This window comes from Cylas formicarius, unplaced genomic scaffold (assembly GCF_029955315.1).
Source record: "Cylas formicarius isolate icCylForm1 unplaced genomic scaffold, icCylForm1.1 PGA_scaffold_6__28_contigs__length_40554024, whole genome shotgun sequence".
In the NCBI taxonomy this organism is placed as follows: domain Eukaryota; kingdom Metazoa; phylum Arthropoda; class Insecta; order Coleoptera; family Brentidae; genus Cylas; species Cylas formicarius.
In genome coordinates this window covers 22,924,527-22,939,361 of record NW_026844347.1, presented here as the reverse complement: position 1 = coordinate 22,939,361, position 14,835 = coordinate 22,924,527, and the positions used below count along the sequence as shown (strand labels likewise).

Below are 14,835 nucleotides of genomic sequence, written 5' to 3'. Positions count from 1 at the left end.
GTTGTGACCAGCTTGCCTTCTGCTTGAAGCATCTCATTTTATCACCCGTTATAGCATGTGCAAAAAAAACATGTGCGAGTTTCCACACCATGTGAAAATTGTCATTTTCAGCTCTCTAGACACTTTTGATAGCTGTCATAGAAAAAAATAACTTTTCATTTCTACTAGCGTTGCATATTTACTTTATCTAATGTCTTAGGAAAAATAGCAGGTTGTGTCGCTCATAAATTCATAATCCACAATCTAATATAAAAATAAGGTGTTTATTTCGCGAACAAGAGAAAACTTGGGTCTATTTCCCTAACAGAATTCTAAAATATATATAGGTGGATCTATTCATCGATTCATTGCAATAATCGAATTTATAATTTTATTGGTTGAGCTCGAAAATATTTTATGTGTTTCGACGGTACTAGAAACAATAAATAGGTAAAAAACTTAATTTATTTGCATATAAACTTAATATACAATTAACAAATATCTTAATACTTTTAAATGTGTTATTATTTAAAATGTTACTCTGTGTATTAAAAATTACTGTTCTCTTCTTCCTCCACTAAACCACAATATTCCATGGTTTATATGACCCCAGTTCCGGCTCTTTGATCTAACAAAATAAATTAAATTAATATGGCCACTAATATTTGTCGGATCATTCACTTTGGGGATTGCTATCAATGTGATCTCTACAGTCAGTATTTTTTGTTGTGACCGAATAAACGCTTCTTATACAATACTTTTATTGTTGGGTTTGTGTTGAACTCAAAACCCTATTTCAGTGTTTTTAATAGGGAAAATAAGTATGAAAGCAACTTGTAATTAAAAAAATCATAAAAAGAGAATACATAGTGTACTGACTACTATGACCTAGATAGCAAACCCTAAATAAATGCAATGATTCTACTGGTTTATTATTACTTTTTGAAAATTATTTCAAATAGCAATTCTAATACTTTATTGTGATTGCTGTACATAATAACGATCATTGGCATGATAATTGTCAGTGCCAAAAAAATTATAGAGTATTACAGAGTAGTTATAGTTATAGGAGTTTGTGATTTACATTATCGGCAGGTCTCAGACATGTCAATTTTTTGTCACAGACATTATCATGCCAATGATCGTTATTATGTACAGCAATCTAGTGACATGACAATAATATGTCCCGTATTGATTTTAACAAACTAATTATGATCAGGGTGGCTAAAACGTCTTCAAAAATAACTTGACGAAGATAAGTAACCCAAAGTCAAAGAGACTATGATCAATGGGAAAATAAGTAATGTTTTTATACCTTTTCTGTAATATTATCTTTGCATGCCATGCGAATCTTTTCAACAGTTGCTGGGGCATCCAAAACGAAATACTCATCCACTCCGTGCTCTGATCTAGCCGCCTTTATTGCGTCTTTGATAGCGAACAACGTTGACGATGCTAACGTAAGAGGTGGCTCTCCAACCGCCTGTGAGTCATCAAAATTCACATTAACTAGATTTTATTAAATTTCAAACGAGTAATTTATAGCTGAGTGAATGATATCGTAGATTAATCTAGACTAATACTGCTCATGAAAAATCTTACCGCAGATTATGAACTGAACAATCTACAAATTGAATATCGAAATATTTCTTGCATTCATTTTAAGAAAAAGAAACACAACTTTTGACATACAGGGCGATAATTTTTTTAGGAAACAATATTGCTTTCATTTGATCTAAAATAAAAAACGATTCCACACATCTTGCAGAAATTTACAAAATACATTCTGCGCATCACGTATCGCGTATTATTGAAGATAAAGTGGTACCCCACTGAGATTTCTTCAAGTCAATATTTTCTTTGCATAGTTTAGTCATTTCTGCACGAAAGTTACTTCTTACGTTGTCGTGTATAAAGTAATTAAATTAAAAATGTTACAGTTCGCCACCTGAGTAATAATGTTAAACACAAAGATACAACATAAAAATCTATTGTAGTTAGGTTGGAATAAGTACAGATTATAAATGTTATTATCAAATCAGTTTTCGTTGTGTTTTTATTAAGTTAATTTTAACTTTTCGCATTTTTGATTTTTTTGTCAACATCGTGACGTATACAAATGTGGAAATGATATCACCCTGTGCAAAGTCGTTTAGGACATACGTTCATATGAAGTTTGTTTCTTAAAATGAACAGAATAATAATCCACTTCCACAATCGTTAATAATAAATCAAAAACATATTAATATTCTACAAAGCTCATTATTCTTGTGTTACTTAACTTACTTTGTTCTAAATGAAATGAAAATATGAACGACAAATTTTGAGCATAAGAGTTTACGCGTATGTAGTCTCTACTCGCTTTGAAAAAAGCCGTCCTAAAAGTACCTTGGATGAATAAACAGCTCGAGTATTGGAAGAGCCCTTTAGCAGGGACACGTTGAATTGGGCTGGAATGTCGCCGAAACCGGGGATCTTATATGTCCCTGGTCCTTTGGTAAACATAGTCCCGGTAGGCGAATAAACCAACTCTTCGAGAACGTACAGTCCATAGCCTTGCATAAACGCTCCTTCAATTTGTCCGATGTCGATCGCAGGATTTAAACTTTGACCTATGTTTGTATGCATAGATTTCATACATGAATTCGTAAACCCTCTTTACAGTAGCTATAGTATTAAATGAGAAACGATATCTGGAAAACTGATGGGTCAGTCATACCCGTTATGCGTAAACAGTCCTAGCTTTTTATATAAGGTAAAAAAGATTTCTGAGAAACTATCCAGTGCACAAAACTTGTTGAAATATATGTGAAAATGTAATATTTTTGGAGATGGTGACATACCTAGGTACCTAGGTCATTCGATTTTTGAAATAATTCCCAAAGTATACACAAACATAGGACATCACAAATATCGTGAATTTTTTTGCCGTACTTCCCCGCATAGCCTCAAACATGCGGGTGACCCGTAAACATTTTCAAAACTTAAAGACAATAGTTACTTGGATTCACTTATATTAGATAGGGTGTCTTCATGTACGATGTACTTATTTTAAACACAACACCACTCAAGACATTTTTATCAAAAACATAAATTTAGAGTTCCAAACTTCACTTTCACATAAAATTCAGAAAGAGTAAGGCTTAAGTATAGGATATATATTTAATAAAATATTTAATATCCAATCCTATTTAAAACAAAAATTTTTTCCTAAAAAATTTTACCACCCTCAAAAGTTTCTTTTTCTTAAAATGAATCCAAACAACTCTTGAAATCTTGAAATCCACACTCAACAACTCATCATTTAGATGTGAGACTTTGGCATCTGTCAAATATTTAAAACAATAACTAAGCAATTATTCTTAAACCAGATAGCTTTCCATCGCAAATTAATACAAATATGCCAAGTTAATGTAATGTATAAAATTAGCTATTTAGATGCTGACCCGTTTGAAAAAAAAAATACAGTTATGACTAGGTACTTGTGCTTTCGCCAACTGCAACCAACATTTTTGCTTACTGGGAGTTCAAACGGCAACTAAGTTAAGCTAAAGCTTTAGTGAAATCGAAGTTTTAGAACAAATTAAGGTGTGTGATTTAACATAACAATGTTTGTTATGTGTTAAACATAACCATACTTTATTATTGGAAATTATTTTCACTTCTTTATCTCTTTCTAGCCTTTCGTATTTATTATCTTACCTAAATCCATGACTATATCGGTCCTCAATACTCTGTGGTCTCCCGTCAAGCTGTCTACTTCGACTTCACTACACGCCACACCATAAACAAAATAGTTGAACATATTGCCCTCACCCTTTGCCCAGTCGTAGCCTATGTTGGGCATAGCGTGGAAACCAGTAGCGGACAAACTGACTCTCTCGAAGTACGCTTTGCTTACCCACGATTCCCAGGTACCGTTTGGGTCTGCTTTTCTATAAGGCTCGAGCCTTTCTTTAATGGTAGAACACGCATTCTGTCATTATAAATTATAGGTATACTGACATGTTTTAATCTTTCCAATGTACGCACCAGGACGGCCATACCGTTTAAGTCGGATCCGGTACTCGCTGCCGTAGGTGATGTGTTGGGTACCGCCTGAGTTGACGTGGTGCTGGTGTGCACCTTCTCGATTGGAACGTTTAGAACCTTGCTAGCTATCTGAATCATTTTGGTGTAAAGCCCTTGACCCATTTCCACGCCTCCGTGGTGTAGTAGTACCGAACCGTCGTTGTAGACGTGTACTAGGGCCCCCGCTTGGTTAAGAAATTGAGCGTCAGAAAATCCCACTCCAAATACTGTCGGTACCACCGCTAAGCCTCGTTTATAGTACCGATTTTGCCTGAAAGGTGGTACAAGAGAAAATTTCTTCAAAATTTATTGTGCAGCTCTGAAAACCCAAGAGTGATGTAATTACTCACACAAAAAATCGGACATGAACTGAAGGTGTCCAGGATATCCAAACTTTCTGTTTATCAAATAATGGCTGTCTCCGAAAGTATTCAAGACGTAAGAAACTTATTTTAAAAAGAGACTTCATTCACGACTACATAATGTTCCTGGTCAATTTTTACTACCTTTACAAATATTTACTAAATAATACGAAAATATAAATAAAAAACTACTCGGGTAATGGTAGCGAGGACACTGAAAGTACTTTCAAGTCTTCAAATGCTTCTTCAATATTCTGCACAATTCATTTTGCCGTCAGAGGCCGCGGACACAAAGATGGTAATGACAAAATGTGATTCAAACAAATTGCATGTATGCTGTGTATGCATTGGTTTCCAAAATAAAGAGAACCTTCTAAATTGTTTTATGTCTCGAAGTATTTTTTGTAAAAATCCTACACACCGTAACACGAATTATTCTTCTTTTTGATTTCCAAAATTCGTATGTTTACTAAAAGATGTTGGATGAAATTATTTTTTTTTATCAAAAATAAACAAACCAGTTGAGAAATATTGCCAGAGACAGAAAATTGGTGAAATACGATATACGATCCAGACATTGCCGATTACAAGAAATTGTTTGACAAAATTAATTAAATAAAGCGATATTTTCTTTGACCCCTTTATTATTATTAATGATTAAATTATTGTAAGGAAACTTTTGATATCAATCAGTAACCTACATTTCCTGGCATGATTGGTGAAAATTTAATTTTTTCAAAGGGACATCCCGTATATCATTATTTTTCAAATACAAGATACGTTTCAAATAATATAATAGGCTCTTATACCTACCTGTATTGAAGGTTTTCCAATTAAAAGCGATTTTATATGAAAAATGTTTGTTTATGTTTATTTTGACATATTTGTATGAGAAATATCAAAAATTTCAATATTTATTCTGCTAGGTAACAGTGAAATGTTTCATATTCAATTCAAATGTTTCGTGACATTTTCAAAATATCAAAAACAAATCATGAAAATATTCGAAATCAGAATTTTATTTCGAAAACTATATGGAGTTCTCTATAGGAATCATTGATGATCTATAATCGATAAATTAGTGTCTATAACCCAAGTAATGTGCAGGAAATTTCTGGTAGCAGGTAGTAAATTTCTACAGTTAAATAAGCATTGAAAATAATCAGTAAAGTAAATGAAAATTGAAAAATATTTGCGCGCTCTGTTTACTATTATAAGGACGTCTTATGTAAACCGGATCAACATTTCGAAATTCAAAATAGAGATAGGGTTTACAACCGCCATTTACACAAAAAAAAACAAATATTATGCCGAGTTGATTGGATTAATTTGTTTTCAAATTTTTCGGTTATCTTGGAGACGGTTTACACTAAAAACGTTAAATGAGGACCTTTTTGATGAAACGAACAATGCCAATTGAAAATTTGATTTTTTCGACACTAATGAAACGGGCCTAAAATAAATAGTAACAATTTGTATCATAGCTACTTTCTAAATTCTATGACAAAATCGATTTTCCTAGCTGCTTAGAGATTTTATGGATTTTTTTCACAAGCAATACAAAATTTAGCATTTAGTGCTGTCAAAGACTAAAGCTGTTAAGTTCTACTTAGCACTGGTCGCTTAAATATCATTTTAATTCCGCATAAATATTTACGAAATAGGTATATTATAGTTTATTAGGTGTTGCATATGGATGAAAAACTTGATATTGTTTAAATTATTATATCCCTATATTAAACAACTAATTTTGAACTCATTTTTATATAAATTTTTGGTGATAAAATATGTCAAAGAATTCACTCACCTATTGTAAAACTCAACATTCTTTTTCCGTTCGTGATAGTTCGACATTTTCATACATTCACTCCAACACCTTTCTAGAGTGCAATCGATCAGTTTCTGGTTGTAGTGCGTCAAGTCTCCTTCTTTATAGAAATTGATTTCGCTGATTCTAACGCGGTCAATTTTCAAGTAATCGGCGATATGTTGGATCACGGTTTCAGCTGCAAATACAGCTTGGGGATTCCCGAACCCCCTGAATGCAGTATTTGACGGTAAATTGGTCTTGCAAACAACACCGCTGATTCTGAGGTTGGGAATGTTGTAAGCGCTTGGCAGTACTGTGACGATTTTTTCGCAAACCTGAAAAATAATACGTATCTTATTTACTGTTAGGCTTTCATTAAAGTTTCGTACCGGTAAGGAAAAGTCATAGGAGTATCCCCCGTTCAAGTATGCTCGCGCTTCGAACCCTAATATCTTTCCCCTAACGTCAAAGGCTACTTTGTATTTTATTAGGCAAGGATGTCTGCCTCCCGTCATCGCCATATCGTCGTCTCTGTCGAGCGCTAATCTGATTGGGCGATTGAATTTTTTGGCAGCCACGACGACTGGCAAAGTTACCATCAGAGCTTTGGTTTCTTTTCCACCGAAACCACCCCCTATCCGTTTCACTTTACAGACGACTTGATTCTGATCGATGCCCAGCAACTCGGCAACACTGGACTGAAAGATTAATCCTTTTACAGCGCTAAAAATTTGTAGACGGTCACTGACTAAATGTTTTACGGACCATGTGGATTTAATGTATCAGAATTGCTTTTCCGAGTTACATATGGCAAACATTAATAGATAACACAAACCTAATAAAATTATTTCTATATTCCAGTCACATGAAAAACTTTTGAATCACTGGAGCAGTAAAAAGAGCCCATCCCAAGCTCTATCAGTCGAACACCTTAGAGTGAGTAAAAAAAATGCTGGTGTTGTAAGGCATTTGTTGTTTATTTAATAGTAGAATGTAAATGAAGCTATCAATGTCAATTTAAGACACTACAAAGAGAATTCAAGAATAATTAAACTAACACTAACACCAAATCCAAATACCATTTAATATTTTTATTTTAATATTATTAATTTTAAAACTTTACGTTAGATATTTATGAAACACATAGACATAGACGTTTTTCTAAAAACATAGTTAACTATGGTTGCCATATAAAATAAGTTGGATTCATTTGTGAGAAAACCGAAAATTACAGAAAAAATCTGAGTACGCCACTCAATTTGACTCAAAAAAAATTCCTGTTTTTATCAGAATCAAAAATTTTTATAAACACAAAAGATATCGATATTTTGGTGTAGATTGAGTCATTTTATTTTTTTTTTTGCTCTATCTAGTTTAAAAGATTAAAATTAAGAGCTTTTGTTCACTTTATAACAACACAGTAGCTGTTGGCTAAACTTTTATTATTTTATGAAAAACTGTACCCGCATCTATTGTATTACTTCTCGCACGCTAATCTACAATCATTTCAGTACGCCCCCGCGCTATTCGATCGAGGAGCTGTATTCTCAATCTTACGAAAAATAACAAATACTTACCACTATCCCTGCTGGATGCTGGGAAGCTACGTACAACAACATTTCATCGTCTTCTTTCTTGGGCACTGCAATGACTGTCTGGGTCTCGAGATAGAAGTGCTCCTGTCCCCCAATTCTACATTCGCCTTCCAGCACGTGGGGCGCTTCTTCTAAAAGCTTTATCGACATTCCCTCTGCTAATAGTCCTGTACTCACCCTCGAAGAAAGTTCGGTATTTTATGGCATCTTCTATGGTAATTATCACCGGTTCCAAGTCCTCGTACTCTACTCGAACCAATCGAGCCGCTTTTCGAGCCGTCAACTGATCTTTGGCAACAACAGCACAGATTATCTGACCCTGGCTAGTGACAATATCGTCATAGAAGATCTTCTCGTCGCGAACTAAAGGTCCGTATATATTTTTTTCGATATCATTGGCAGAAACGATCCCGCGGACTCCAAGAACTTTTAATGCTTCGAAGGGATCGATTGATAACACTCGGGCGTACGATCTGGTGCTTACTACATACGAAAGATACAGCTCGTCCTCAAACGTAGGAATGTCGTCGCAGTATACGGCTTCACCTGTTGCTTGCTTGTACCCCGAAATATGTACCACAGGTCTGTGAACCGTGTCGTATTTTTCACCGTCGTTAAGCACACGTGAAAAATATTGTGAGCTCGTTTGCTTCGGAACAGGAATACCTTTTGCGTCGCCTAATTCGCACGTATCTAACGCGTTGGGAGCTAACCGTTTGGAAATTGCCAAAAACGCTTTAAAGAACAAACCTAACGCCAAAGATTTTCTATATTGCACCATACCACCAGGCGCTGAAGAATCCAAAGGCAAGTCCTCCGACAACCAAGTCAATGCTCTATCCAGCGTCTCCTTATTCCAATGCAAACCCGTCAAGTTTTTCTCGGTTTTCGGAGCAGTTACGGTCTTAAACGACATCCCGCCAAATGCTAAATTACTTGTAGACACCACAGATGAATTCGCTTCGAACGTCACATGAATGGCGGCGTTGACGATCGCAATGTCGTCTTCCCGCCTCCTTGATTGTTTGTAAACTTCAAAATATTGGTTCTCATGACTATATGGTATTCGGACGGCTTTCAATACTTCGCCGGTTAGAATAACGTTCCTTCTATACCCAGTAAAGAATTTATCGTCGAGGATAACGATTCTATCACCAGTTACGTAGTGACTGACCTCTAACTCTACTCGCGCAACCATAAGCAGAGGTATCAAATCAGATATCGGACTGCCGGTCATAATATTGCCACCAATTGACCCGACACTACGAATCTGCTTCCCAGCAAACGTGAAAAGTATATCAATGACCGCCCGGAATAATCTTGTCTTCTATTCCAGTTGGATTTGGATTTGGTTCTCCAGAAATTCCCCCAGATTAGTTAGAGAGACTGACCCACCCACCTTTACGAAGCCTTCACAAGCCACAATCTCCGTCAGTTCTTCGATCTGAACAGGCTGGATGAGAACAGGGTAAAGCATTTGTTTGAATTTCGTTTCAACTCCAATCTCCGTGTTTCCCACGACAATCTTCGCACGGGGATAATCGTGTGTCAGATTAAGTAACGCTTGAAAGGTCGTTGGGCGGTACCAGGTTACATTTTGGCCTTTGATGATAAGATTTTGTCTGTCGTATATATCCGACAGCTTTAACTCGGGAGGAAAAATTGGTTCCTGGGATGGATGGTAAGGAGCAAATGCATTTGTGTCAACTAGTGTACTTGGATCGTCATCCGTAGTTAAGTCGTTTGTATCTGTAATCGCGATCGGATATAAAATTGCACAAGATCCCTTTAAGTTACCTACTCTCTAGGTCAATTTGCAGTTTACAACACTTATCGCCTAAACCGCAAACACCATTGGAGCCATTAACTAAGGTACGGTTTCGCTCGGCTTCCCACTCCGCGGTGAAAGTTTTAAAACCATCCAAAATCGGTCTATAACCGGTGCATCTACAAAGATTGCCTTGGAGGGCTTCTTCCATATCCCTCATTTTTGGTTTGGACGATTGTCTGAGTAGGGCATACATGGACATCACCATGCCAGGAGTGCAAAAACCACACTGCGATCCGTGAGATTTTGCGATTCTTTCTTGAATAGGATGGAGTTTCGTTCTAGTAGAGCCTATACCTTCTACCGTAGTGACTGCCATGCCGTGTAGGGAACATACTGGAGCTAAGCAAGCATTTACGGGGATGTGACTGCATGTGCAACAAGTGAAGGATGATATTGTTTACACCGGTTGGTTTAATTGAATGCAAAATTAATTGAAAAAAAATCATTTCTATTATTGAGGATAACAAATCTACATTTTACCTATGTAGGTATAATAAACAAATTTTAACCCCAGACCCGTTCAGAGGCATTAAAGAAGATTAATTTTACTTTTTACAAAACTTCTGGATTCCTCCTGCGTCGGCTTTGCGGAGTCGAGCTTGCTGATGTTTCACCAATCATCCTGTTGGCCTCTTCAGAGCTTGACTAAAACTGGACGAAACGTTAGCAAGCTCGACTCAGCAAAAACTGACGCAGGAGGAATCCAGAAGTTTTGTTAAAAGTATTACAGCAGCCTGTGGAAGTTTCTTTGGAAAATTAAGATTAATTTTATTGCAATGTTTTTAAACCAACTTATAATGATTTAAATGAAAGTTAACTACGCTTCATTAAGGATACACTTCTTTGTTTAGGCGTCTGTCAAATCTGGACACCATCACGGTACACGCACCGCAACCACCTTCTCCACAACCCAGTTTTGTTCCAGTTAATCTGACTATATTTTTAATAATTAAAGTAGATATATCAATTTATCAATTTTGTTACACTGTTTTAGTTTATAAGAAAAGGATACGTTTAGTCCTCAAATAAAATAGTAAAGTCCATTCTGGATCGATCTTTGCATCGACGATCTAAAATCACGAAAACAAATATACACATTTTGCCAATCATTTTAAAATTCAATCAATTTAAATTTTCTCTTTTTTCGATCCATTAGCATTGCTGCAATCTAAATTAAAAGTTAGTGTCTGACAGAATTATAGCTCTTTCTGGTAAATTTAATATCTTCCAATATTTCGGAAAATACAGAAACAATAACAATCAATATCAAATATGCATAATGCATAAGCAAGGAGGTGATATTATCTAATATACCCGAGTAAGAGCGATGAAAAGTGAAAACATAAATTTTCATTGTTCATTACTAATTGTGCCGACCATATAAAAGTCATTGAACTTCGATAAATATAATTCAGCCCCATTTAAAACCACACAATATTATTTTTGATAGACGCAGCTTTTTTGCTCACGTTTTTTATTTAGATCAGCCTAGTTTGAACAATGTGCATCAAATTTAAAAACAGCAACTGGCCTTTAAACATTACCTACCTTTTTTCCGTTAACATAAAACACTAACGTTTCACAAAAGTGCTGCTGAGTATTCTCTTCATCCATGCCCATATCGTTTTTAAAAGAAATACAGAAAGTGGTTGTCTGACCTCGCGTCGCTCCAGCAGGCAACTGAAAGGTAAACTTCCCACTCGAGGTCGGATATATTGTTTATTTATATCATATTTAACAGCTTGTTATTGTTATTAGATAACGATTGGATTTGTTTCAATCAGAACCAGCAGCGAGACTATAAGTCATCAAGATATTGTTGGGATTGACCGCGTTTACACCAAATATTACATCGTATCGCAGATTTTAATTCCAAAAATTCGACAAGTACGTGCCCAGTAACTTGTGTAGTGCTGGGTGTAGACCTGTAACTTGGACGCAAAAGATTGCACTGCACCAAGTCACTTAGAACCACATAAAACCTAAAGCTCAGGTGACACTATAGAAAAAATGGAAAATTTGGATTTGTAACCCCCTCGTCCATCACGGTATGAATATTTAAATCCTCTAGGTTTGAATGTCTACATTTTGATTTACCAATTCTGCTATGAAATTGGCGTTCGCCAATGTCCGTTTAAGGATCAAAAACATTAAAAAAATCCGCACAGCTCCATTTTAGTTAAATGATTCACAACATCAAAAGCCATTATCCATTATCTTTATTTAAATTAGGTATATTGAGTTACTATTCTACTCCCCTCTGCAGAATACCTAATTATAGGGTGAGGAAAGTGTCAGTTTACCACGTCAGTTTTGTTTACCACAGATCCGAGCCACTTCGGACATTTCTGGGATATGACTGCACGGATGCAGTGATACAACACGTTTGGCAAACATTTTAAGTAAAATAAATAAGAACTAAAAGTTCAGATTTTCACGAAATTATACATTTTCACATGACAATTGTTTCGACCACACCGTGTCTTTATCAAATGTTTTCAAACTTTTTAAGTCACTCGTTTATTAAACACTCGCTCCGCTGCGATCTGATCGTACTAAATAAAATCGTGGCTCAAATGCCGTTTACGGCACTTTTACACACGCAATTTTCATATATCCAAAACTTAATTAAGCGGAAGAGGTAGAAGACTCATACTCGTCACTAGCAATAGCAATAAACGATTCAGCACATCCATGAATCCAACTAAATTCAGTAAAGAACGAATTGCAAATTGTTATAAATAATAGTTAAAGAAAACTGTCGCGTAAACAACAGATTACTCCCAAGCTTCCAATTAATATATGATATAATGGTATTAGAGATGAAACGTTTGGATGCATTTTTCGGGTAATACCTACCTGTCGTCTTATCTTACCTACCGCTTATCACAGAGACTCCCAACATATTATTTTTCGTAGAACATTAGGCAGAATGTCATTAAATGTAGTACATCACAAACACTTTGCTCTGTTAGACATTATAATAGAATTTTGATTATAATTTATAAAAAGATCACTGGCCCACTTTTACCGTTTTAGTTTTTTTTTTCGAAAATTCGTAAAAGCGCATTTGTAAAACCAATTTTTATCTTTGTGACTTCAAACAATGTGAGGAACTACTTGTTTGGTATATAAAAGTCCCGTTTTCAACCAGTAAGTCCTATGGTGTTCAAAAACCAACTTGGAAGCTGATAGTTCGCCAATTCGACCATCACTGTATGTAGGCATACATAGTACCCCATTAAAATTATTTGCGCAGTAGTGTGCATCTCAAGAGCACGCAATCAACAAATCAAAAAAGATACATCCTGATCCAACGTTGCGTGCTTGCTCACTCTGTAATGATACCCTTTGTCAGTGTGTTACAAATCCTTGTCACTTCAAACAATGTGAGGAATTACTTGCTTGGTATATAACTGAATAGAGTTACTTCATACACCTCATCAGAAACGGAATCTGGTCATTACAAATTTTGATTACAAGTTTTGATGAAACAATATAGGCTATTTAAGTCCCGTTTTCAACCTCAATCAGACCTTTGGTGTTCAAAAGCCAACTTTGAAGCTGACAGTTCGTCAATTCGACAGGTTTCAGTTTATATGTAGCATTTTTACGGTAATGTTTTCTCAAAATATGCCCAGATCTCGTTAAATGTTCTACGAAAACAAGCTAAGTGTGTAAAGATCCCTGTTTAGAAAGAAAATGTCACAAAGTACAGGTGGCATTTAAAGGTATGCACGTTAGATCACTTCCATCTCCACAAAAATTTCATAATTACCCGAGGCACACCAATTTCCACCGTACTGGGGTCACTATATGATTTGAGGCCTATATGGCTCTGATCCCTGATAAATATCTTATCTTTATAAAGTAAAATTTTCGGATTTTGATTTCATTTTTAATAGGTTAGTTCAAAAGTTAGAAATAATATACAAATATTGCCATTGGAGAATTTGGATTTTTCACATAGCAAAAATCCGCTTGAAAATTTTATTTCTCCCCATTTTTGGAGCGACTGAACGTCGCTCAGTCGCTCATGGTCACGTCAGTCGCTTAAGTTTAAGTATCCAAAATGGTGTTTATTAAAGTTGTTGCATAACAGACTATTATATAATATATTATAGTACACCTGTTCCAAAAATTCCAAATAATATTTATTTATTTAAATTTTGCACTTCCTATTCTTCCTTAAATACAGTCGGGAGTCAGTTCAGGTGTTTCCGGTACTTTAGTAGTAGGTTGCAAGTGATATGTTGTTTTCAATAGATTTTCACATTTCACGCGTCACTTAGTCCCTTAGTCACTTAGAAAACTTAAAAATAATGATAAAGTTGAAACATAAAGCATTGTCTAAATATAAGAAACAGAAAACCGAACAATCCTGGATTGAATACAAGGAGTTGAGAAATCTTGTAAATATGGCTGTTAAGTCGGAGAAAAAGGCTTTTTTACAACAAAAATTTCTTACGGATCCAAAAAACTTCTGGCATGTACTTAGATATCTTTAAAAATTCTGGACCTTGACTAAATACAGATGTCTCAAATTTTGCGTATGCAAGGAACTTAATAATTTTATAATAATACCCCTCAAACAGACTTAAATAATGATTTCATTAACAGTTCTACAACAACAATAACTCTTTAAATCCAGAAAAACTTTCATTTTCAACTATTAACCCTAACGAAGTAGGAATAATAATACATCAAATTAGAACTCAGATAGTGGGGTCTGATGGGATTGATAGTAAAATGATATTATATGTTATCCCCCAACTTTTGCCGCATATTACGTATATTATTAATAAGTGCTTGTCTACTAACAAATTCTCTAAATCCTGGAAATACATGATGTTTCTGAATTCCGACCTACTAGCATTCTCCCTACTATATCTAAAGTGCTAGAAAAAGTTGTTGAGAAGCAGCTTGCAGATTTTATAGCTCGGCACAATATTCCACCTCCAACGCAATTGGGCTCTAGTTTGTGATGATATATTTCAGGCAAATGATGTAGGCCTGAATACCTGCTTAATATGTGTGTTGCAGTTTTTCAAAAGTTACTTTTCTGATCGGTGTCAAAGAGTATTTTTCAATAACAGCTATTCTCCAGTTATGTAAATATTTGCAAAGGTGTAGCACAGGGTAGTATTTTAGGTGCGATGCTGTTTTCCGTTTATACCTCTGACTTCT

At 35.3% G+C, this 14,835-nt stretch overlaps 1 protein-coding gene across 1 annotated transcript; it reads right to left on the bottom strand.

Moving 5' to 3' along the window:
* Positions 1-434: 434 nt before the first annotated feature.
* Positions 435-11,314, bottom strand: LOC132703649 (xanthine dehydrogenase-like). The gene is given in 13 exon segments (XM_060673031.1): positions 435-607; positions 1,295-1,462; positions 2,368-2,591; positions 3,682-3,955; positions 4,012-4,321; positions 6,220-6,557; positions 6,612-6,920; positions 7,800-7,958; positions 7,960-9,566; positions 9,619-10,013; positions 10,486-10,582; positions 10,661-10,718; positions 11,197-11,314. Coding segments are annotated over 13 exon segments (4,062 nt in total). The 5' UTR covers positions 11,269-11,314; the 3' UTR covers positions 435-556.
* Positions 11,315-14,835: the final 3,521 nt, after the last annotated feature.